Source organism: Suncus etruscus, chromosome 17 (genome assembly GCF_024139225.1).
Source record: "Suncus etruscus isolate mSunEtr1 chromosome 17, mSunEtr1.pri.cur, whole genome shotgun sequence".
Classification (NCBI taxonomy): domain Eukaryota; kingdom Metazoa; phylum Chordata; class Mammalia; order Eulipotyphla; family Soricidae; genus Suncus; species Suncus etruscus.
In genome coordinates, this window is record NC_064864.1 from 13,639,201 (window position 1) to 13,661,803 (window position 22,603).

The 22,603-nt window shown below is 33.0% G+C and overlaps 1 protein-coding gene and 1 pseudogene across 1 annotated transcript in view; both read left to right on the top strand.

The window, feature by feature from the left end:
• The window catches only part of PCDH15 (protocadherin related 15), a 1,226,762-nt gene that overhangs the window by 904,526 nt on the left and 299,633 nt on the right, over window positions 1-22,603 (top strand). The window contains exon 10 of the mRNA XM_049790532.1: window positions 2,217-2,387. Coding sequence (XP_049646489.1) covers window positions 2,217-2,387 — 171 coding nt within the window. The remainder of the gene's footprint in view (window positions 1-2,216; window positions 2,388-22,603) is intronic.
• LOC125995501 (uncharacterized) lies at window positions 9,991-10,086 on the top strand (annotated as a pseudogene).

Genomic DNA, 22,603 nt, shown 5'->3' on the forward strand with positions numbered 1-22,603 from the left:
TTCTATTTTCTTCTGTTCGCATTCCTTGAGTACTTTTTCCATTGCCTGATCATTTGTCTTAAGGTTCTTTTCCAATTTTTTCTGCTGCGTTGAGTTTCTCTGCATCTCATCTTCCAGTACTCCGATTCTCTCCTCAGCTGCTGTTACCCTGTTGGAGAGGCCATCCACTGAGGTTTTCAGTTGAGCTACTGTGTTTTTCAGATCTGTTATTTCAGTTTTGAGTTTTCTGATTTCTGTCTTTGTGTTCTGTTCAGATATATCTATGCTTTCTTTGAGTTCCACAAGCATCTTCCATATTTCTATTATAAGTTTCTTATCCGAGAGGTTAATCAGATGTTGGAATTTTTTAGGTCATCCAAGCTATCATCTTCATTCTCTGTGCATGGTGTTTGCCTGCAAGGTTTCCCCATTGTCACGCTTGTAGTGTGGTTTTTCCTGCATGTTGTGGTGGGGTTCATTGGTTAGAAAGAGTGCGTGGCTGCTCCGCTTCGCTTTGCAGCCACGCTCTTCTGCTGCCTCTAGTTGACAATTTATTAGGGGTGCACTCCCTAGGCCTCTGAGTAGACCTTCAGGTATTCAAGAAACATAGACAGGCACAGGAGAGATTTCCCTTGAAGTCCTCAGAGTGATCAAAGGCACATCAAGGCAGAGCCTCTGCAGACCAGAGAGCTCTGCTTATTGGTTGGTGACCCCCAGAGCCAGACTTTACTCACTCACTGGCTGGGCAGCTTCAGAATGCAGTTTTTTGGGGGAGCGCTCCCTAGGCTTCTGAGGAGACGTTTAGGTATTCATGAAACACAGACACACACAGGAGAGATTTCCCTTGAAGTCCTAATGTCTTAATTTCTTAACATAAGACAGAATAGGTTAAAAAGGAAAGTGAAAGGAATATAGGAATTTTTCTAGCAAAATTTAATAGGTGTTGGTGTCTCAGAAGGAAATATTAAATGTAATTATCAGGAAAAATGCATCTTTTATTAATATGTGTGTCAAAAAGGAAAACAGTTTTCTCTCTCAAATTTTAATTTGGTGTCTTGTGAATTATTATAAATAATCATAATCGTTTTTAGTGAAGTAATATCATTTTTAATTAAATTTTACTTAGAGAGGTGTTAGTTGAAGAAGAGGAATATGTGTTCAAGGGTTTCTCCAGAGTAGAAAGAGCAAGTGATCTCAGATATATATTCAAGAGGAAACACAGCTTGAGAATGTAAAACTGGGGTCTTGTAAATTAAAGGACAAGGGACAGGCTAATAAGAGAAATTTCTGTATAGATATGTGTGAGAAAACTAAATAGTATCTCTATCTGATAAAGATAAGAATTTAGTTGGGAATGGACAATGATAAGAACAGTAATCTTTATTTCTAAAGAGAATAAATTGATGAAAAAAATTTTATAATAAATATCAATATATTTTTATCTTGTTTGATTTCTCCCAGCAAGAACTTTTTTAGTAAGAACTTACAATATCCTCATTTCCATAAATTTTGGTTTTATGTGGGATAAAGAAAGCCCCAAGATTTACTTTTTTCTGGGATTAATTTCAAGAAATTTTAGTCTAAAATAAAATCCCCATGAACTAAGAAAGTCTAAATGGGTCTCCATAATTTGAATGCTTATAAAATATAGTCTCCATGTTTTGACAATAATCTTAAAATAGGTCTCCACAATGATAACACAGCTAGAACATAGAGAGGCTTACATGGAATTGACGATTTTGGTTTTTGAGATCTTATCTTAGAACACTTATTTTGGTGACAATTGGATAAACAGTTCTGGACAGAATATGTCTGGAGTGCTGTATTGCATGAAACTGGAATAGAGGATTGTTGTTGTTGTTGTTGTTGTTTTATGGGGCTACATGGGCTATGATTGAGATTAATTCAAGCATCACTCTTGGCTGGACTTGGGGTACCAAATATGGCCTAGAGACCAAACTAGAATTGGTATAGTGTGTGGCAAGAGTCTGAAAACCTGTACCACTAGACAATCTCAACAGCCCTGAGAGGATGCTTTGTAAACGGGGAAAAAAAAAAAAAAACAACACTCTGAGGTTAGGGTCACATGCATTGTATGAACCCATCTAAGTTTGAACCACCATGCTACAAACAACATATTTCTTAAATATTAAAAAAAAATAAGAAAATTAAAGGGTCTACCATATTTCCAATGACTACAGCCATTAATTTCTCCTTTCTTATTATATCTTTTGCAGGACCGTGCACAGAATCTGAATGAGCGGAGAACCACCACCACCACTCTCACAGTGGATGTCCTTGATGGAGACGACTTGGGTCCAATGTTTCTTCCTTGTGTCCTTGTGCCAAACACCCGTGATTGTAGGCCACTCACCTACCAAGCTGCCATACCTGAGCTAAGAACTCCGGTAAATACTTTTATTCATTGCTTAAGCTTTTTCTTCTTCATGTGTGTGTGTGTGTGTATGGCGTGGGGAGCACCTAAAGATGATCAGGGGGGATTGCTAATGGTTCTGCACTCAGAAATTATTCCTCTCAGGCTTTGCAGGCCAATTATGTCTGGGAGTAAATAATGGTCTTCCAATGGCAAAGCAAGTTCCCTACTTGCTGTGCTATCTCTGTGGCCTTCTCTTAAAGTTCTTTAACATAATAAAATTCCTTTAACGTAATTGCATATATTAGATATGGATAAAAAACTTAATACTGGATGATTGAGAAATAATTATTTGAAATATTTTTCACAGAATCTGAAAACATTTTTGGCTATTATATATATGACAAAATAGAAAGTGTAACATGATACAATAAAGTATGTGGAACTTATCATCAATTAAAGAGTTTTGAAAAGGTCAGTTGCCAGGTTAGTTTTAGAAATTCCAATAAATAATTCCAGTATAATCTTAAATTCATATGTAAATATGAAAGTCTTAAGTAAAATGATCACAGGTCAACAAGACAATATTAGTCTTTGAAATATTTAAAATAATATTGGAAATTATATTTTGTGAATAGAAGTGGCAGTTTATAAATCCTTAATGAAATTTTTATTCATTAAAGTACAGAAAGGTGAAGCATTAGTGCATATTTTCTACTTTTAATTCTTCATTTGTTGTCTGATTGTATTTTTTCTAGCTCTAATGGAACTATAAATTACTCTCAGCCTTGAATTCTCACCTTAGATTTCCTTGAATGGCAGATATCTCCATGAAAAAATAATGCGAATTTTAATGGAAATGGCACTTTCACTGAGTCAATATGTCAACATAGCTTCTAAAATTAAAAGAAATAATAAATCTACTTTTAAAAATTAGAATCCCTAAAAACCAACTTGTCTTTTCTATGTCTCTGCAAAGCATTAGCTTTCTTAGTAATGACACATCATATTAGAACTTATTGAAAGGTATATTTTCTTCTTCAGTAATATAAAAGTGTGGTTTGGGGGAATTTTGGTGTTTATGAGCTTTTAAAGATTAAAACAGTAATTCTTCCTCCTAAATGGAAGTTACATTGCACTTATCCTCTCCAAAGAGTTATTTTCCAATGCATTGTCTATGTTCTATAATAGCAGTAAATCTTAAAACAGCTAACAGTCACTTTTGTGTCTACAGGCATAAATGATCACTGATCTAACTGATTTACATGTGCAAAACAGCTGAATAAGAGAAACAAAATTCTGGATAGAAATTATGTGTTGAACAAAAATTACCAAATTCTAGCTATATATAGTAATAATATAAATATTATAAAAATATAAATGCTGTGGGATCAGCAATAATACAACAGTAAGGGAGCTTGCCTTACACATTGCTAACCCAGATTCTATTCCTGATACTATGTACAGTCCTCTGAGCACTTCCAGAAATAATTTACTCAACACAGAGCCAGAAGTAGACTATGAGTACAGCTGGGTATAGCCCCGCCCTTCCAATGCTAATGTAGAATTTTAAGAGAAAATAGTTTAGAATTAATAAATGATTTTCATACTTTAACATCATATGATTATATATTTTTTCATAGAAACTAGTATAAAATCTATCAGTGATTCTAAGCATGACAATTTTCTTTGAATGAATTTATCAAAATCTTAAACACAATAGTCATATTTTTCAGAGCTAATCTACTTAATAGTCTACCTTCAGGATGCAAGATAAAAGATTCATTAACAGAGTGGCTAAATTTGATTAATATTTATTAACTTTAACATTACTTTATATATTGATGAAGTAAAAAAAAAGATAGGGGTTATTATTTAGAAATAGACCTATTGACTTTCTAAAGCAATTTTGCATTTTGCTTCTTCTCTCACATTATAGACAAAAGGCATTCCTCATTTTTATTTTAGTTTCATTCTTAGATAATGTTCTTGCTTTGGTATAACAATATAATTGAAAACAATAGCTAATTGTTATGTAAATTAACCAGTTTCTCAGGAACATCACTTTTGCATTATTATGTAATCATACTCATTTTATTGAATTTAAATAAGTTCCTGTAGTTTTACGGTTAATGTTTCTTTCTAAATGTTTTTAAATCATTTTTATTTGATCTTAGAACATACAGTGTTATCAACCATGACCAATACTGAAATTGTGGTACCTCTTCACCCCCTCTTCAATGGATCCTTCCTTCTATCTCTTCTCTTCCACTTCCTATATACATCTTAATTTGTTTTGTTATCTAAAGGTTTATTTCTATTGATATTATTTATTAAAGACACCATCTATGTGTGATCACTTTATATTTGTCTTTCTTTTCTGTGTTTAAAATTGTTTATGATTTTAAATTTTTTTTTGGTTTTTAAAATTAAACCTAATAGAGAATCTTCAAAGACTATCATTATTGTATTTTATTATGTTATTTTCTGCAATTTTTACCTTGGGCACTGATTTACAATGTTGATCATATGCATAAAGTGTTCTAATATCATACCTTCCACCAGTATCTGATTTCCTCCACATTGTTCCAAGGTACTTCCTCAAAGTCAAACTCACCATCTCATTATTTTAGCAGCTTGGACCATTATGTATTTATGTATCAAAAGTTATTTTAGACTTAAATGATTAAATAATTACTGCAAATACTTATTTATTAAGCACTATATTTCTATATGCATTTATTTGAAAATGTCAAGGAATTATGACAGTCAATTCTACATTTTAAAAACAGCACCCAAAATATGATTTTAAACAATATAATCTTTTATGTGGGGGTCTGGCACATCCAACTATGCCCAGGAGTTACTCCTGGCTATGAGCTCAGAAATAGTTCCTAGTTCGGGGGACATATGGGATGCCAGGGATCGAACTGAGGTTCATCCTGGGCAGCCTGGTGCCAGGCAAATGCCCTACCACTGTGCTATTCCTCTGGCCCTCAAACAATATAGTCTTTAAATTTTCTCAGAAAATAAAAATTTTGGTGGACTTAAAGCAACAATTCATCTGTTACATACTATATTGAATGAGCTGGGTTCACCAAGGGTTGGGTTCTAGTTTCTACATGGTTAAAGACCATCTAGATTCTGACTAAGACTTGAACCACGGACTTGACCAGGACTTTGAGCTGATCAAGAGGCTGTAATTTTGTTTCCTGTGGCCCAGAGTTCATAGTCTCTTTCAACTTCTTCATAGCAAGGCACTGATTTCCAGAACAAGGCTCTCAAGAGAAACAGACAGAACTTGTAAGAGCTAGCATTAAAAGTTCTGGTGTCACTTGTGCTATAATCAAACCTTGATCAGATTCAGAGACTGGGGAAAGAAATTTTAATGTGCCTAGTTTTAGAAACTCAGTAGCAGACATAACTGCATGCATAAGTTACCCATATCCTTTGATTGCCATTTTGGAACTTCTCTGAAGCACTAAGATTAAGAAAGAGCTAGTTTTAGAGATTTACTTTTAAGGTGCTCTTTTTTGTGTCTATCTTTTTATTCATATTTATTTTCCCTTTTGCCTTTTTTTCTCTATATAGTGTGTTAACATTTCAGAAAAATTCAACAAGTAGGGTGTTGCTCTCCAAAACCAATAACTAACCACTTTTGATAAGCTAAAACAGGACATGATGAATACTAATAACATAATTTCTGATTATTTTCTGATCGAATTTTTTAAATTTTTGAAAACTTGACATCTGCTCTCCTTTGTAGGGATGAGAAATTTCCCACCAGTTAACCGTGATGGTATTCCTGACTTGAAAATTCACTGTTCATTTCACTACAGTCAGTGCAGAATTCATCACTTAAAAATAACCTTAAATACTAGCAGCATTTAAGTTATTATCTAAAATATAATAAAAATATTAAGAATGCCAATTGACCGAAATACACGTAATAACTTTTCTATAAGCTAATTTATTTAGCAAACATTTTAGCATTTTTCTACTACATATAATTTATTTATGATGTCTTCAAAATTACTAAATTGTTATACTAGAGATAAAATTATAGGCATATATTTTCTTTTATCACACAGCAAATTAGAAGTTGTTTTCTAATCATATTATTTATGTATTTACTAGAGAAATATACATTGAAACTTCATGTATATTGAACTCTTCTAGTTGAAGAAATATGACAACTGAAATGAAATAAACTTCTAGGACATAAAACTATAGTTTTATAGTGGGGGAACTTCCTCATTGGTGCTCATAGGTAAGGGAGCTACTACTGGGCTATATTCCAATGATGTCAGACCTGATGGTGTCGTGCCCACCTGTGCAAAGTTTCTTGGGTCCAGTGATCTGTAGACCACTAGAGTTTGTAGAACAAACACAGAGAAGTGCTTGAAGTCACCAGAAATAAACTTGATGTTCTTTGGAGTCTTATGTTTTACTTGGAATAGAACTCGGGATCTCATCTATACCAAAAATGCTTCCAGTACTGTGAGGAATCTCCACAACCCATACTGTCATGTTTTTTTTTAATTGATGAGTATCAAAACTATTAGCAACATGCCTACTTGAAATATCATGACTTACATAGAAAATATAGATTTATATATCTGAAAGATTTCATGAGAGGTGTGCTATTCTGGAAATTTTTTTTCTTTTTTGTCTTTTAAGAAGTACTGTTTATTTTCTGTTCTTTTATATTGCATATTATGCGCTTAATTTTTAAATATTACATAAAAAGTTATTTATAAGTTTTAGGCATATAAAAGTCCAATACTAATCCCATTACATAAGTCAACTTCCCTTCATCAGTGTTATTTTTCTGCTCCCTTAACATCTTGAATTGTTTTCTTATGTGTTTGATTAGATGGGAAACAGGCAAAACCTGAGTCTGTTTGCATTATTTTATTTACTTATCAGTTTATTTTACATCAGGTTATTTCTTTTTTTTTATTTGTTTTTGTTTTTTGGTGACACTGCAACTCTCAGGGGTTACTCCTGGCTATGCACTTAGAAATTGCTCCTGGCTTGGGGACCTTATGGGATTCTGGGAGGTGGAACCTCTGTTCGTCCTAGGCGCGCACCAGGCATATGCCTTACTGGTTGAGCCACTGCTCCGGCCCAGGTTATTCCTTTTTATAAATACTACATAGAGTGGTACTGGGGGGTTCTAAGCATGCCCAGGTGTGGGTACCTGATGCTCAAGCAATCAGGAAGGTGCTGACTGGGGAGCCATCCAGACACATAAATAGAATTTAGGGCCCAAGACTAGATAGACTCTAGAATTTTAGAGTCCTTATGTCATTATTTTAAATTTTAGACATAACAGAGCTTCTTGGTTTACAACTTTATTTTTTTATTTTAAACTGTAGGCTTATTAAGGTTTACCAAAAATTTATCAATAAGTTCTATATTCTACAAAGAGTAAGTATCAATATGTTGTTAAGGTATCTTCTGAAATAAAATATCCTTTAATGTCTAAGCTAAATATTCACTTAAAATCTTGGCAATTTATCTCTGTGTATATATACATACATACATACAAACATACATACATATATATAATAAAAATAAATTTCAAACTACTTTACTTCAAAAACAATATTTTCACATGATGTTTCACATAAAATAAAGATCATAGAAGATCATTTATGTATGTCTTACTAAGAAATGCCATTTACATATAATATTAGGGGCATAAAATGATTTCCACTTCTCAGGCTGACACACATATATTGAGTTGAAAATCTACCTCAGAAATTAAGTTTCGTTTCAAAATTTATTTATTCTTCTAGTAATTTTGATATGTATCAAATTATTGGATCACATACTTCCATTATAAATATTTTCTATGTTCAAAAACAACTTCAAACCATATAATGCTTAAAGATAATATATAGTAGATTGATGAATCACATTAAATTCCTACAAGTTATATGTGATATATCATAAAATACTTTACATACGAAATATAGGTGAAAATCACTTTCAGTTAGATTACTATTAATATCAAGTTATTTCTAGATTTATCATTATTTTCACAATAATGAATGCATTTTTATATACTGAATATACAGAGAAATTTAGGCACACTAAATATGTGAGTAAATTGACAGTATGTTTGTTTTGTTATCTTCTTTAAAAATACTTGTACTTCAGGCTGTTATTTGTAAATTAGTTGTTTGAAATGCATAAAGTTTTCCTTAGAAATAGGGGCCGGTGAGGTGGCGCTAGGGGTAAGGTGTCTGCCTTGCATGCGCTAGCCAAGGAAGGAAAATGGTTCTACCCCCCCACGTGTCCCATATGCCCCCCCCAAGCCAGGGGCAATTTCTGAGCACTTAGCCAGGAGTAACCCCTGTGCATCAAAAGGATGTGGCCCAAAAACAAACAAACAAAAAAGAAATGTCGATTATGATCATGAAGAAAAAAATCTAGAACACAGAAACTTATTTTATTTTCATTTTTATGGTCTGTGAAAATACAAAGGCAGTCTCTTGTAGTAACAACAATAAACTGACCTCCTAGCAATGCTCTGAATGCTAATTGTCCTTGGACTTTCCCTTTCTGCTAGCTACATAATGAATGATTCAGGGTTGTTTTATTTCTAAAAGCTTCATTCTGAAGTTTGGATTCTAGCATTGGGAAGATCTAGAGAAGTTAACAATCCCTCATTCTTTTTACTTTCCTCTTATTACCAATATAAAATGTAATTACATTTAAACAGGGGTAAATATATTTTGCTTAACTTAAAAACTTGTCTAATTAACTTTGTTGTTCTTTTTATTTTTGAAGAATCTATTGGTTCTGGTTTTTGACTTGTGTGAATGCATTACAAAACTCAAGAATTAGACATTTATCTGATGATTTATGTACACGTTTTCTCCCTTTATGTAGTGTCATTTTTATTTCAGCCAGAATTGACTTTGACATGCAAACCTTTCTAATTGGAAGAGTCCTATTTGTATATTTTTACTTTTCTTAGCTTTGCCAAGAAGTCAAATAATTGAAGATACCTTTGAGGTCCATATCCTTGAACATTCTGCCTGTGTTATCTCAATGTTTCATAAATTCTGGCATTATCTCAAGGTCTTTAATTCACTGTGGAATAATTTATGAATGATATGAGATACAGATCTAGGCTTTGAGTTTTTGATTACTTATTTGTTTGTTTGTTTGGTTGGTTATTTTGCTTGTGGCTATTCAGGTTTCCAATGCCATTTTTTCAAGCTTTTCTTGCATAATGGTATGCACTTAGCTCCATTGTCATAGATAAAATGACTAATTACTTGAGGGTGTATTTTTAGAGTTTAGTTATGTTGCATTAGTTATACAGACATTTGTTTTCTTACTTTCATTGTGGCAATATTTGTAATACCCCATATCTGAAATCAATCTAGTAACAGATGATTGGAACAAAAAATATAAATATACACACATTCATAAATACTGCGATATTGCTTGGTCATAATAAAAATATGTAATATGTAATATTACACTATGTGTTGTTTCACCATATGTGTCACTTTGTCCCACTATGTTCTACCATGTAAAGTTCCACTAGGTGATGGTATCACACTGAGAAAAGTCAGCCAGAAGAAGAGGAACAGATACAAGAAAATTTCTTGCATGCTCTCTTTAGCAGTACAAATAATAAAATTGGTATGATACAGACAAGATTAGCAGCATCCCTGAACAAGGATGTCGGAAATATTTCGTTCATATATAACAAAAAAAAACATAGCAAGGGAATAAAAATTGGTCAAAGACGATGGAAGCTGAGACTAATCTCAGAACTGAGCTGCCATGCCAGGGAGATAACTTGTGGAAGGGATAATTGAATGGAGATAGCTGAGAAAACAAAGATAAAGAAAGGGAAGTGGACATTTCAGCAGAAAGTATGTCACTGGAATTTTCTGTGTACACAAATTCTATCATTAACAATATTGTAATCATGATATCTAAACTAAGGCTTAAATTATAGTAAAAATATCTTTGTCTGGGGCCGGGCGGTGGCGCTAAAGGTAAGGTGCCTGCCTTGCCTGCGCGAGCCTTGGACGGACCACGGTTCGATCCCCCGGTGTCCCATATGGTCCCCCAAGCCAGGAGCAACTTCTGAGCACATAGCCAGGAGTAACCCCTGAGCGTTACCGGGTGTGGCCCAAAACAAACAAAAATATCTTTGTTTATTGCATTATAAAACTATCTTAATTTTAGAATTTCTCTTTTTTAGGGATCAACATTGATTTTATTTGGATGATATTTTGATCACTAAGTTAATGAAAAACTTTTCTCTTTGTTCAAGTATTCCCTCTCAGACCTGTTCATCCAACAAATTTGATGAGGAATCGAACACTGGTGAAGGGTTAAAAAAATGTTAAACACTTTGACACAATCATGAACAATTTTGAAACTGTATTGTGAGGGATATTCAATTAATTTTTTATTAAAATCAAATAAAATAATTTAAAAAAGAAAGTAAAAATAATGTATTTATACCAGATATAAAACTATTTTCAGCATAATTATGAATAAATTTATTTTATCTTAATTTTTTTAGTATTTTGAGGGTCAATAATTAGATACCTGCATTAGGGAACTAAATAATATGTGAAGTTTCCTTAAATTAATAAGATGATGTTTCCTATTTTTATAAGTACAGGATATTTAATAATTAAAGTGTCATATTTAAAAGTATTTATCCATAATCAGTTGCCAAATTCATTTTATTTTAGAATTAGAACGTTGCATTATTTCCATTTCTGCAATAAATAGTTTAAATGCCAACATCATTGGCCCAAATGTTAATTTGAGCCATAAATATGTATGCAAATAAAGCGATGAAAGAAATATTATCTATTATTGTTTAAACAGTGAGGACCCTGAATAAGTTGATAACTGTGTGATTAAATAATAGGCTACCTAATTGAATCTGAGTGAGTTAAAAATAGATAAAATGTCTGGTGATAGCTTCAAATAAAATTTAAAAAATAACCTTCGTGTTCTTCAGCTATTCATTATGCTTTGCAGACCCATGGGCATGTTTTTAAATGATAATTTATTAATTTGCGTTTATTCCGAGAGACTGAAAGGTATGATATCGGTGTTTTTTGTTTGTTTGTTTGTTTGTTTTGTTCTGTGTTTTAAAGTAAAGACACACTCAGAAACGTAGGGACAGCACACTAAGGTACCTGGGCCCACTCTTGATTACGTTTCCCCAAGATTCAGGACTGGTTGTTTGTTGTCTGTTTGTTCTAACTATTATTTGGCTGTTTTTTTGTTTGTTTGTTTGTTTGTTTTTTGGATCACACCCGGCAGCGCTCAGGGATTACTTCTGGCTCCATGCTCAGAAACCACTCCTGGCAGGCTCTGGGGACCATATGGGATGCCGGGATTCGAACAAATGACCTTCTGCGTGAAAGGCAAACGCCTTACCTCCAGGCTCTCTGTCAGGCCCCTATTAAGCTGTTTACTAAAGAACACTTTTTTGGTAATAAAATAACATTGCATTATATCATTTATGTAATTTAATCTATCTAACTTAGCTTAAAGTTTCAGATGTGCATCATATAAAATCTGAACGTGTCTGTACTCCATAATGTTTTGTTTCCTGCTTACAAATAAGAAAATATAATATTGGGCTGGAGTTGTAGCGCAGCAGTAGGGCGCTTGCCTTGCATACGGCTGACTCAGGACGGATATGGGTTCTATCCCCTGAGTCCCCAAAGGTCCCCCCCCCCACCAAGCCAGGAGCGATTTCTGAGCACATAGCATCACCAGGTGTGGCCCAGAAAACAAAAATTGCATAAATAAATCGATAAATAAATAAATAAATAAATAAAATAGAAAGAAAGGAAGAAGGAAGGAAGGAAAGAGAGAGAGGAAGAAAGAAAGAAAGAAAGAAAGAAAGAAAGAAAGAAAGAAAGAAAGAAAGAAAGAAAGAAAGAAAGAAAGGAAAGAAAGAAAGAAAGAAAGAAAAAGGAAAGAAAGAAGGAAAGAAAGAAAGAAAGAAAAAGGAAAGAAAGAAAAGAAAGAAAGAAAGAAAAGAAAGAAAGAAGAAAGAAAGAAAGAAAGAAAGAAAGAAAGAAAGAAAAGAAAGAAAGAAAGAAAGAAAAGAAAGAAAGAAAGAAAGAAAAAGAAAGAAAGAAAGAAAAAGAAAGAAAGAGAAAATGCAATATGAATACAAGGATGACAATTAGATTATCTGTAATTATCTCTTAGAGCAAATGACTCTATTTCTCGACCTATTTCTTCAGTATAATTTAAAACAAAGGTGTAATTAATATATACTTAATTAGCTCTCAAAAATATGAAAGTAATAAGAAGAGAGCCAGGACAAGATACTTTTAGCAATTGAATCAATAAACATCACGTTCTTAGATTTCCCAAATTACAGAACATTTAGAAATAGATTTTTGTTGCTTTCACTAGAGATAGTATAGCAGATAAGGAATATTCCTTAAATTCGGCTGACCTGATTTTGAAACCCAGCACTCTGTAAGGTCCCCTGAGTTTGCCAAGAGTGATTCCTGAGTAAAGAGCTTAAAAAAGGTGAGCATCACAGGATGTGGCCCCCATATAAAAAACAAACAAAAAGAAAGTAAATAAGAAAATAACCGAAAGTCTATTCAATCTTCCAAATATCTTTTGTGGTAGCCAGAGCTGAGAACATAAATGTCTTTGAAGTGGTGATTTTTCAAATGATGTTTTTTTATAAGTACTAACCAAAGTTAGATTCAGCCATTATGTGAGATCTTCAAATGTACTTGGCAAGATCACGAAGAATTATTTTCAAGCATTGGGATTAGTTAAATCTTACCAGGAACCCTGGGTTATAAAGCTAAACTAAATTTTGGTCAAAGCAGAAGCAGCAGCAGCCATAGTCATTGACAATTCCTGGTCCCTGAATATTAGGGACACTGACAAAGAAATCGCTGGGTGTCTCTGAAAATAGAAACCACTTTTGCATGGAATCGCCCTTCCTTAAGTTGCTGGGAGCTAAATAGAAATTCAGAATTTAGCTTCTGATCAAATCTCTAGATTAAAACTCTCATCCTTAAACTTACAAGTCAGGAAGAATAAGATTGTGTGTGGGGGGGGGATGCCAAGTGAATATCATATCAGTAGTAAATGATGTAATTTTACCTTCTCTCTCTCTCTCTGTCTCTCTCTCTCTGTCTCTCTCTCTCTCTCTCTCTTTCTCTCTCTCTGACATACACACTATTACATTTAGATTCATTTCTCTTCCTGTTCTACATTTAACTGTAATTCTTTGAACTTTCATTTCTAGACCTACAGAAATTTCATTCTCTGAATTGTCTTAAGTTGTAAGCTTTTTATTTTTATTTTTTGTTCATTTGTTTTCTTTTTATGTATGGCCTTAATGCTGACTCTCTGTTCAGGTCTTACTCCTGGCAAAAGTTCTGGCGACCATGTGATGCTATAGATTGAAGACTGTTAGCTACATATAAAACCAGTGCCTCAACCCTTGAGCTATATCTCTGGCACTGGGACTCAGTTTTATGTGAGAATTGAAAGGATGATTTATGCAAACAATGAAATATTGTAATTATATCTGCAAATAACTAAAGTTTATATTTTTGTCAAAACATAGCTTACCATTATCTGGCATTGTGTGTGCAGACTTTAAGAAATTTGTGCTTCTTAATAGAAAAAAGGAGCCCTGGGGAAGCCAAGAGTTCAGAGACATAATATTTACCATTGTTAAAAGAAATTGCAATTCTACTATATTAGGGAAATCAGCTTCTTTTGCAGGAAAGGTTCTATTTATTTTTAAACTTAATGTGTTTTTAAGAATTTAAAGAATAAAAAGTTTCTGAGACAAATTCATAATAATTCATTCCAGGTGGCATGGTTTAAACATAAAAATATAACTGTGGGAATAATCGTGATAATGACTACATATTTAATAAATATGTTTTTTAAATTTTCTATAAAACATTTTACATTTTTATTATATTTCTGGACTCTTTATAATATACAGAAACAGTGATTACGAATTTGTTATTCCTTAAAAGGGATGCGTTATATTTAATACTAACACAATATTTAAGAGGAAAGGTAACAAGGGAACTTTTAGTAGACTAATTTTGTGAATTAAAAATTATGTGTCAAAGAGAAACTTTTATGGTACTTTAATCACAATCATCAGAGTGTAACAAATAGAACTTTCAACTGAATTTCTTCCATTTGCCTGAATAACATGAGATTATACCTGCATTTTAAGTGGGGAAATTATAATGCTTTCATTTGGCATTCAGTATAGTTATTCTGCTGGAGACATTTACTTACAGCTTGTCTGACATAGAAAATAAATTTAAAATACTATGATTGGGTATATTGATAGTTCTTTTTGTATTTTTTACATTTAACCTTCACTGCCGAGAATGTCAGTGTTAGAACAAAGTGTTCTTACATTATTCTGATGCATTAAACTATATTTACTGATGTTTTTTGCAAGATTAATTCTGGTACAATTCATTATCAATTTGAGCAGAGGCTTGGTTACTTTTAGCAGTAGAAACACTATTTTCTTAATAGTTTCTTGACTTATTTCAATGTTGACTGACATCTTTCAAATCTTATTTATCTTGACTATTCATCATTCGTTCAAAGTTGAATATATGCTGCCTAACACAAGTTAAACTAATTATTTTTATATATCTCTAAAAATTAAATTTCTATTTATTTTTATTATAAAATTGAAAACAGTTTTTTGTCCTAAATCATAATAAAAATAAACTGTGGGAACTGGAATGATAGTCTTGCCTGTAAGGTGAACCAGATTCTTTTTCTTTTTTTCCCCTTCCCACCATGACCCAGATTCTATCCCCAGCATCCCATATGGTCTGTGACTACTACCAAGAGTGATCCTTGAGTGGAGAGCCAGGAGTTACATCTGAGCATTGCTGGGTGTGGCCCCCCAAAACAAAAACAAAAAAAACCCATAACCAATGGTCCTGGGACTTTGACACTGAGGTGGTTATGGGAGCACAGTAAATTGTTGCACTCTAACATTATTATAAACTCTAACTCTGTTGTATCACTTTATTTCTAAAATAAATGTATATGTATCCAAATTTAATGAAAAATGCTCCATTTGGTTCAGTATGTGGCATATTTTAAGGATCTTTAGAAATAGAAAAATACCAGGTATTAATAGTATTCAAATCAGATAGAAGATTAAAGTCAAATAGGAAGTCCTATATTCTTTTCTTCCTGCAAAATCTCCTGAAAATATCTTTTACTCTCTGGCTAAGACAAAACTGTCCTGCTGTGAATTATAAATTGAGGAAGCATAGGTCTGATGGTAGATAAAATATTGAAGATGGAACAAAGGTACAAACTAACATTATGAGACAGATATTATGTGTAGATATAATGTATAGCTTTTTTTTTTCTTTTCTGGCTACACCCTGTTACGCTCAGGGGTTACTCCTGGCTAGGCACTCAGAAATTGTTCCTAGCTTGGGGGACCATATAGGGTACCGGGGATCAAACCACGGTCCCTCCTAGGCTAGTGCGGGCAAGGCAGACGCCTTACCCCTTGTGCCACAGCTCTAGCCCTTATAGCACTTCTTGTAATTAGTAATAATCTGTATTTGAATTTCCTAAAAGAGTAGATATTCAAAAATTCTCATTGGGGGCTGGAATGGTGGTGCAATGTATATGCACTAACCTAGGACGGATGTGGTTTGATTCTCTGATGCCCCACATGGTCCCCCAAGCCAGGAGCGACTTCTGAGCACATAGCCAGGAGTAACCCCTGAGCGCCAACGGGTGTGGCCAAAAAGCAAAAAATAGAAAATATAAACAAATAAAACTTCTCAAAGAAGAAAAATTGTGGCAGTGGTGATGGACAGGAATTCTATTTATTGTGTTGATCCTTTCATAATATACATGTAAATTGAATCATTGTACTTTATACATTGTATGTCAGTCATATTTACCATAAGGAAATAAATACTAAGAAAAAAAAAGAGGGATGGATGGAAAAAAAAAGAAAAAAGAAGAGAGCCTCCTAATTAACAAATTTTGAATGGTTTCTGAGTGAGAAATAAACATTTAATGTATGAGCCAAGGAGATTTTTTTAATCATTTTTTTTTTCAGAAGTTAAATTTGACTTGACAAATATAGAGTACTTACTATATTTAGAGACAGGAAAGAAGAAACAACAGCAGTATGTCATTAAGTTACCTCAAAACAAATACCTCTTCAGAGTTACACTACATTGACTGAGTTAGTACTTTCCTGGCTCATGTAACTGCTAAATAGAGTTTGTTTACAGTTCAATATCTGACATCTTGATAGGATGCATTTAGAAACTATTCTCAGGCAGATCTGACATTCTGACAGGTTGAATGCCATGATTAACAACAATAAGCAGTGTAGAGAAAAGACTGACTCAGTTTGTTTTGAAGGCTCAGAGGATGCAAAGTCACCTTCCTCTCTTGGCTCAGAAAAAGCATCGCTTTCAAAAAGGTCAATTCAACTGAAACATGTTAAATAAAGAACAAGTCGTGATAGAAGGCATTTTATTGTCATAGACAAAGGGATTCTTAAGACACATGCGGAGGAAGGTGAGTGAATGATACATTTGATGAATTACTTAAAATAAAAATCATAATTTAGGGGATTTGCCTTGGATTCAGTCCATCCAAGTTTTATCTCCAGCATCCCATAAGGTACCCTGAGCCTGCCAGGAGTAATTTCAGTACACAGAGGGAGGAGTAACACTTGTATAGATTAAGATGTCTGATCTAATTGTTCCTAACTATGCTTCATAAAATGTGTAAAACGTATATTTTTTAGGGCTGAATGAAGATTTTATTACAGCAGATAGGGTTCCTGTCTTTCATGAAAATGGCTCAGGTTTGATCCCTGGTGTCTTCCTGATGAATCTAGTCATTATTTTGGCCTCCTTTTAATAGTTAGTCTCTCTCCCTTACTTAATTTAATTCTAAAAATGCTTAAGGTTTATTTATTCCAAGAGTTTCTGAACAAGGTAGAGTTTGAAAAATGAAGCATAGAAAATAAGTTTTGATGATAGTTCTAACTATACAGAGCACTTTGAGCTTCAGGAAACAGTCAGATAATTTATTCATATTACTATCATTTTTATTGAACATAGGTATATTTAATTGGCTAATCACATTATTTCATTGATAATAATTACAATCAAATTGCACAATGGAACTGTTGAACATTTCCTGATTATACTCACTTTATTTTCTTCAAGACTAATCTTTTGTGTCTCCTAATTTGGTTTTGTTTAATTTTTACTTTAGCAGCTAAAAAGACTTAAATCCACTAATTTAATTTTATAATTAATTATATAATTTTATATATACAAAATATATATTTTATACATTTATATAATTGTATAATTTATTATTATCCATAATAATTTTAGTCTCTTTATTTTTATATAAGCTGTGAATGATCTTCCTTTCACACCTTATGTCCCCATCCACACACACACAAACACACACACACACACACACACACACACATCTTTGTGTCGCATTCAAAGCTAACTGCATCTTCATTCTGAACCTGTATAAAATCCTCAGGACCAGTTCCAGCTAACCTGGAGGCAACCTCTGACAGGGAGAAGTAGAAAAATGCAATACATTGACAAGCCCAGTGTGAAAAGCAATTTTCTTTCTGAAAACTGTGGCCTATTTAGTCAAGGTTTATTAAATGCCATGCAATTTGTTTTACTCTCAGAGGTACATTCTAGCCCTCCTGCAGCATTCCATTATGATGATGATGATGATTTCTAAACTGATTCTAGGTCATTGTCTTTTCAAAAGTAGAACTTGGTCATTTTTCAAAAGACTTTTTATAGAATAAAAGCATGGGCTTTATAATATTGAACGACTAAAAGTTTTCATATACATAAAAAATAAAATGATTTTTAATGGACTCTTATTAAACATATTTTTAAAGCAGTTTGTTTGTTTGTTTATTGGTTTTATGGGCCACACCCGGTTATACTCAGGGGTTACTCCTGGCTCTATCTCAGAAATTGCTCTTGTTAAGCTTGGGAGACCATATGGGATGCCAGGAATCGAACTGGCTGCCTGTAAGGCAAAAGCTTTACTACTGTGTTATATTTCTGACCCCTTATTAGATATTTTATTACACATATTTTTCAATGAGAAAAAGTGCAAAATCAAGATGTCTTATGCTTAATAACAATATTTTGAATTGTGAGCTACAGCATTAAAATTATTGTTTTATATTATTTTTCATTAGATATGATTGATTGATATGGCCCTTATAGTTATCTAAATGTTTTAATTTTGAGATCAGATTTATTATGATTTTATTGTGTATTTTTACATTTCTTTTTAAAGTAGTTATAGAAATGTTTCTATATACGAGTTAGAAAACTATGTTGATCTCTTTAAACCCAGAGGTTATTTTTATAGGGAGAACACAGAACACAGCTTCATTGGACTTTTGACTCTGTTCCAAACAAATGTTAGAATGTGATTGTCTTTGCCCTTTGGCAATCATTCATATTCAAGGTTAGTTTAGGACTCAATTCATTTTATATGTATGAGAAATAGGAAAAACTTTGAAACGTAATTTCCCTATTATATGTGGTTTGTTACTCTAATAATATGCACTGTGAACTTTCTTATACCTGCTGGTTCTAGTGAATTTAATTATATCACAGAAATAATGTTTTTTCTTGCTTTACTGTCCAATTTTTTTTTTACATCTACATTATCAGCAAGTAAATAAATTCTGCTTTCAAACAAGAACAAGACATCAATCTAATTCACTCTTTGACCTTCAGTTTCCCCTTGGCTATATAGGATTTGCTGTATCTAAGCAACCTCATACCCTGTTTTTTTTTTATCACTGGCAGAAATGGCTTTGGAATATTGGCTAAAAATTGAAGTACAGAAGAATATTTGTCCACCAAAAATAAAACAATCATTGGTTGATTGTAAATTTATTGATTTATTAATTATTTGCATGTGAAATATTTAAGAATGTTTAATTCCAAGTTTCTTATTATATTGAGCAAAATTCTTAAAGTAGCTAGTTTGGACCAGGGTCTGTTTACAATGTACTCTAGGCATACAGATTATGTTTCAAAATTTACAAACTGAAAATATTTTATGCAATATTTTCCTTATTTTATAGAATATTTTTATATTGATGATTTTACATTTAGTTGCTTGACAAAGAAAATATTGTCTTAGGGACCAGAGGTATATAGTACAGTAGGTAGTACATTGTCTTGCCCATGGCTGACTGGGGTTTGATTCCTGACATCCCATATTGTCCCCTGAGCTCCTGCCAGGACATATCCCTGTGGAAAGAGCTAGAGGTATAACTTGAGCACCACCTGGTGTGGCCTGAAATTGTAAAAATATGGCCCTGTCTTATATTTTAATTTATTTATTTAAAGAAAAGTTATCTTAGTTGGCATAGCTGATGATAATGCATTTGTATCCAGATAACTGAAAACATGGTCTAAAAAAATATATAGAAGGAAAAATCAAACAAGAGTTATTCCATAGCATAGGGCCAGGAATAAACCCTGATCACAGCATGGTTTAGCTTATGAGCAAACAAAAATTACTGAATGGAGAAATTGTGCTTACTACATTTTACAACTCATAGTAATAATTACAAGTTAAAGGTATATTTAAAATGGCTATAATAAAATAAAGGGGATAGGTTGATAAATTGGATATAAAATATAACGAATCTGAATATAAAGCAGATACTTTTACCTAAATATTTGAAATGAAATGCTTGTTTTAAACGGCTAAATTTTCACGATAGACTGTAATTGATTTTATTTAAGTAAAAGTAATAATCAACTTTGCAGATATATCATTTGAAACATTTTTAAATTAAATAGTTCTGATTGCGTCCCTTTACTACCTCATTTGATCAGTTATTCACAAAGTTCTATTTGACATAGTAATAAGATCAGAATTAATAGTGTATCCCAGAAGCTGCAATTTATCTCCATGAAAAATAATAGTTCTTTCTCCTATTGATTTTAACACCTGTACTTATCATACATACTCAGCAGGAATGAAAAGTAATGGGAAACTCTATTCAAATTGTTGTGGATCATTGACCTGAATTTTAAAAATGCCTCTTATTTCTCTTATTTTCTACATCTGACAAACTTGATTTTTTTAACAGAAACAAATAATCAAAAAGACTATTCTCTTTTATATGCTTTGTATCAGTATTCTTATTTCCTTGGTTTTCTTTTGAGTTAGAAAAAAATGAGCAAGAGGGTTTGGGAGTCAAAAACCCCGAATGAAAGCATAAATAATAACCTGAAGATTTTGAACAAAATTGTGATGTGATAATGAATTAAATTTACTACAAAGGTAATTTTCTCCTGGCTCCAGCGTGCACAGAATGACACTCATTTTCATATAATAAAAACACTCATGCAAGTATGTCTCGATTAAAAGTGTAAATAAGCAAAAGCTTCCAAGAGTCTCCCTTTATTTTCATAATAAAGGAACTTCGTTTCAAACTTTCCTCTGTTTTCCAATGTGAGTTACATGATGACAAAGTCATTTAGATTGATTTAATTGCGCTTGTTGGAATTAAAGGGAAGTAAAAAAATTAAAATGAGAATTTGAATTATGCTTAAAATAGTTAGGAGCAGAAAGAAGGATAGAAGTTAAAGAAAGAGAAAGCCCAAAAGTAGTTAACCAGTGCTACCATCACGTATGTATATCACTCTATAGAATAAGCAGTTAAATCTTTGTCATTAAATATTAGTTATATGAAAATTGATTTTAGCAGCAATGCTCGATTTTGCATGCATTTTTATTGCATAATAAAAATTTGAGAATAGACTTTCCAAAACAAATTTTATGTTCTTGATTACTGTTGACCATTAATAACCAAGGTTTTGTTAGGTGTCTAGAGCATATGGGGGGTACAGAGTGAGGGGTGATAAATACTCCCAAATAAATTGATTGAAAAAAAAAACAAGAGACTTAATTCAAAGAAACACTGTTGAGGGGCCTGAGCAATAGCACAGCGGTAGGGCATTTGTCTTGAATGCAGATAACCCCCAGATTTGATCCCCGCCATCCCATATGGTCCCCCAAGCTTGCCAGGAGTGATTTCTGAGTGCATAGCCAGGAGTAACCCCTATGACAGGGGTCTCAAACTCACGGCCCTCCGTACAATTTCTTACTAATGCGATTTTTTATTGCAAATATTCGGTAAGCAAAATCCCTTATGCAGCCCTGCCTCACCCCGACTTTGCCTCCTGCGGCCTCCAGGTAAATTGAGTTTGAGACCCCTGCCCTAAGATATACCCCCCCCAGAAAAATAGAAACAAAACAAAAATATTGATTGATTGATTGGTTTGGGGCCAGACCCAGCGGTGCTCAGAGGTCACTCCTCACTCTTTACTCAGAAATTGCCCCTGGTATGTTGGGGGGCAACCATCTGGGACGCTAGGAATCGACCCACAGTCCGTCCTGTATTGACTACGTGCAAGGCAAACGCCCTACTGCAGTGCTATCTCTCATCCCCTAATATTCTTGATATTACATTTTTCTTAAATAGAAGAAACTATTTCAAACAATATTACATTTTGGCTTCATGAAAGGAAACAAACCAAATTTAAAAAAATACTGGTAATTTAGGGAATATGGAAGTGTACGTGCACAAATAATTTTATATGTGGACTTGCTCAATATGAGGTTATTGAAGAAATTTTCCTCAGAATTTTTATTGCCTAATTTTTATATATGAAAGAAAACAAAATTTTAGATTGAAAACATTAATTTATATAATCAAAAACAAGAGTGTGTTCCTCTAACGAAAAGCTAATATATAGGAAGCATGGATTCGTAATGGAATAATATGGGATTCCATAATTTAGGCTTATGTCTCAACTGGATAGTCTTCACAATATGAAAATATTTATCTATACCTAATTGTTTCTAGCAGTGAATTATCATTATAAATGTCAGTGTGTAACCATTCATACACCAGTGAAATTACAAATCTGTTATCCTGTGTACTTTCAAATTGCTTGAACAGAATGTCACAGAGATGGCAAGCCAAAGGGTACCATGGCATAAAAGCTGATTTGCTTCAGAGGCAAAGTATCAAATAATTTGCTGGTTTTTATTTGACCTTTTATATGTCTTCTCAAAGGTAACTTGATTAAGAAAATATGCTAAAAATCTTCAGTTCTTGGC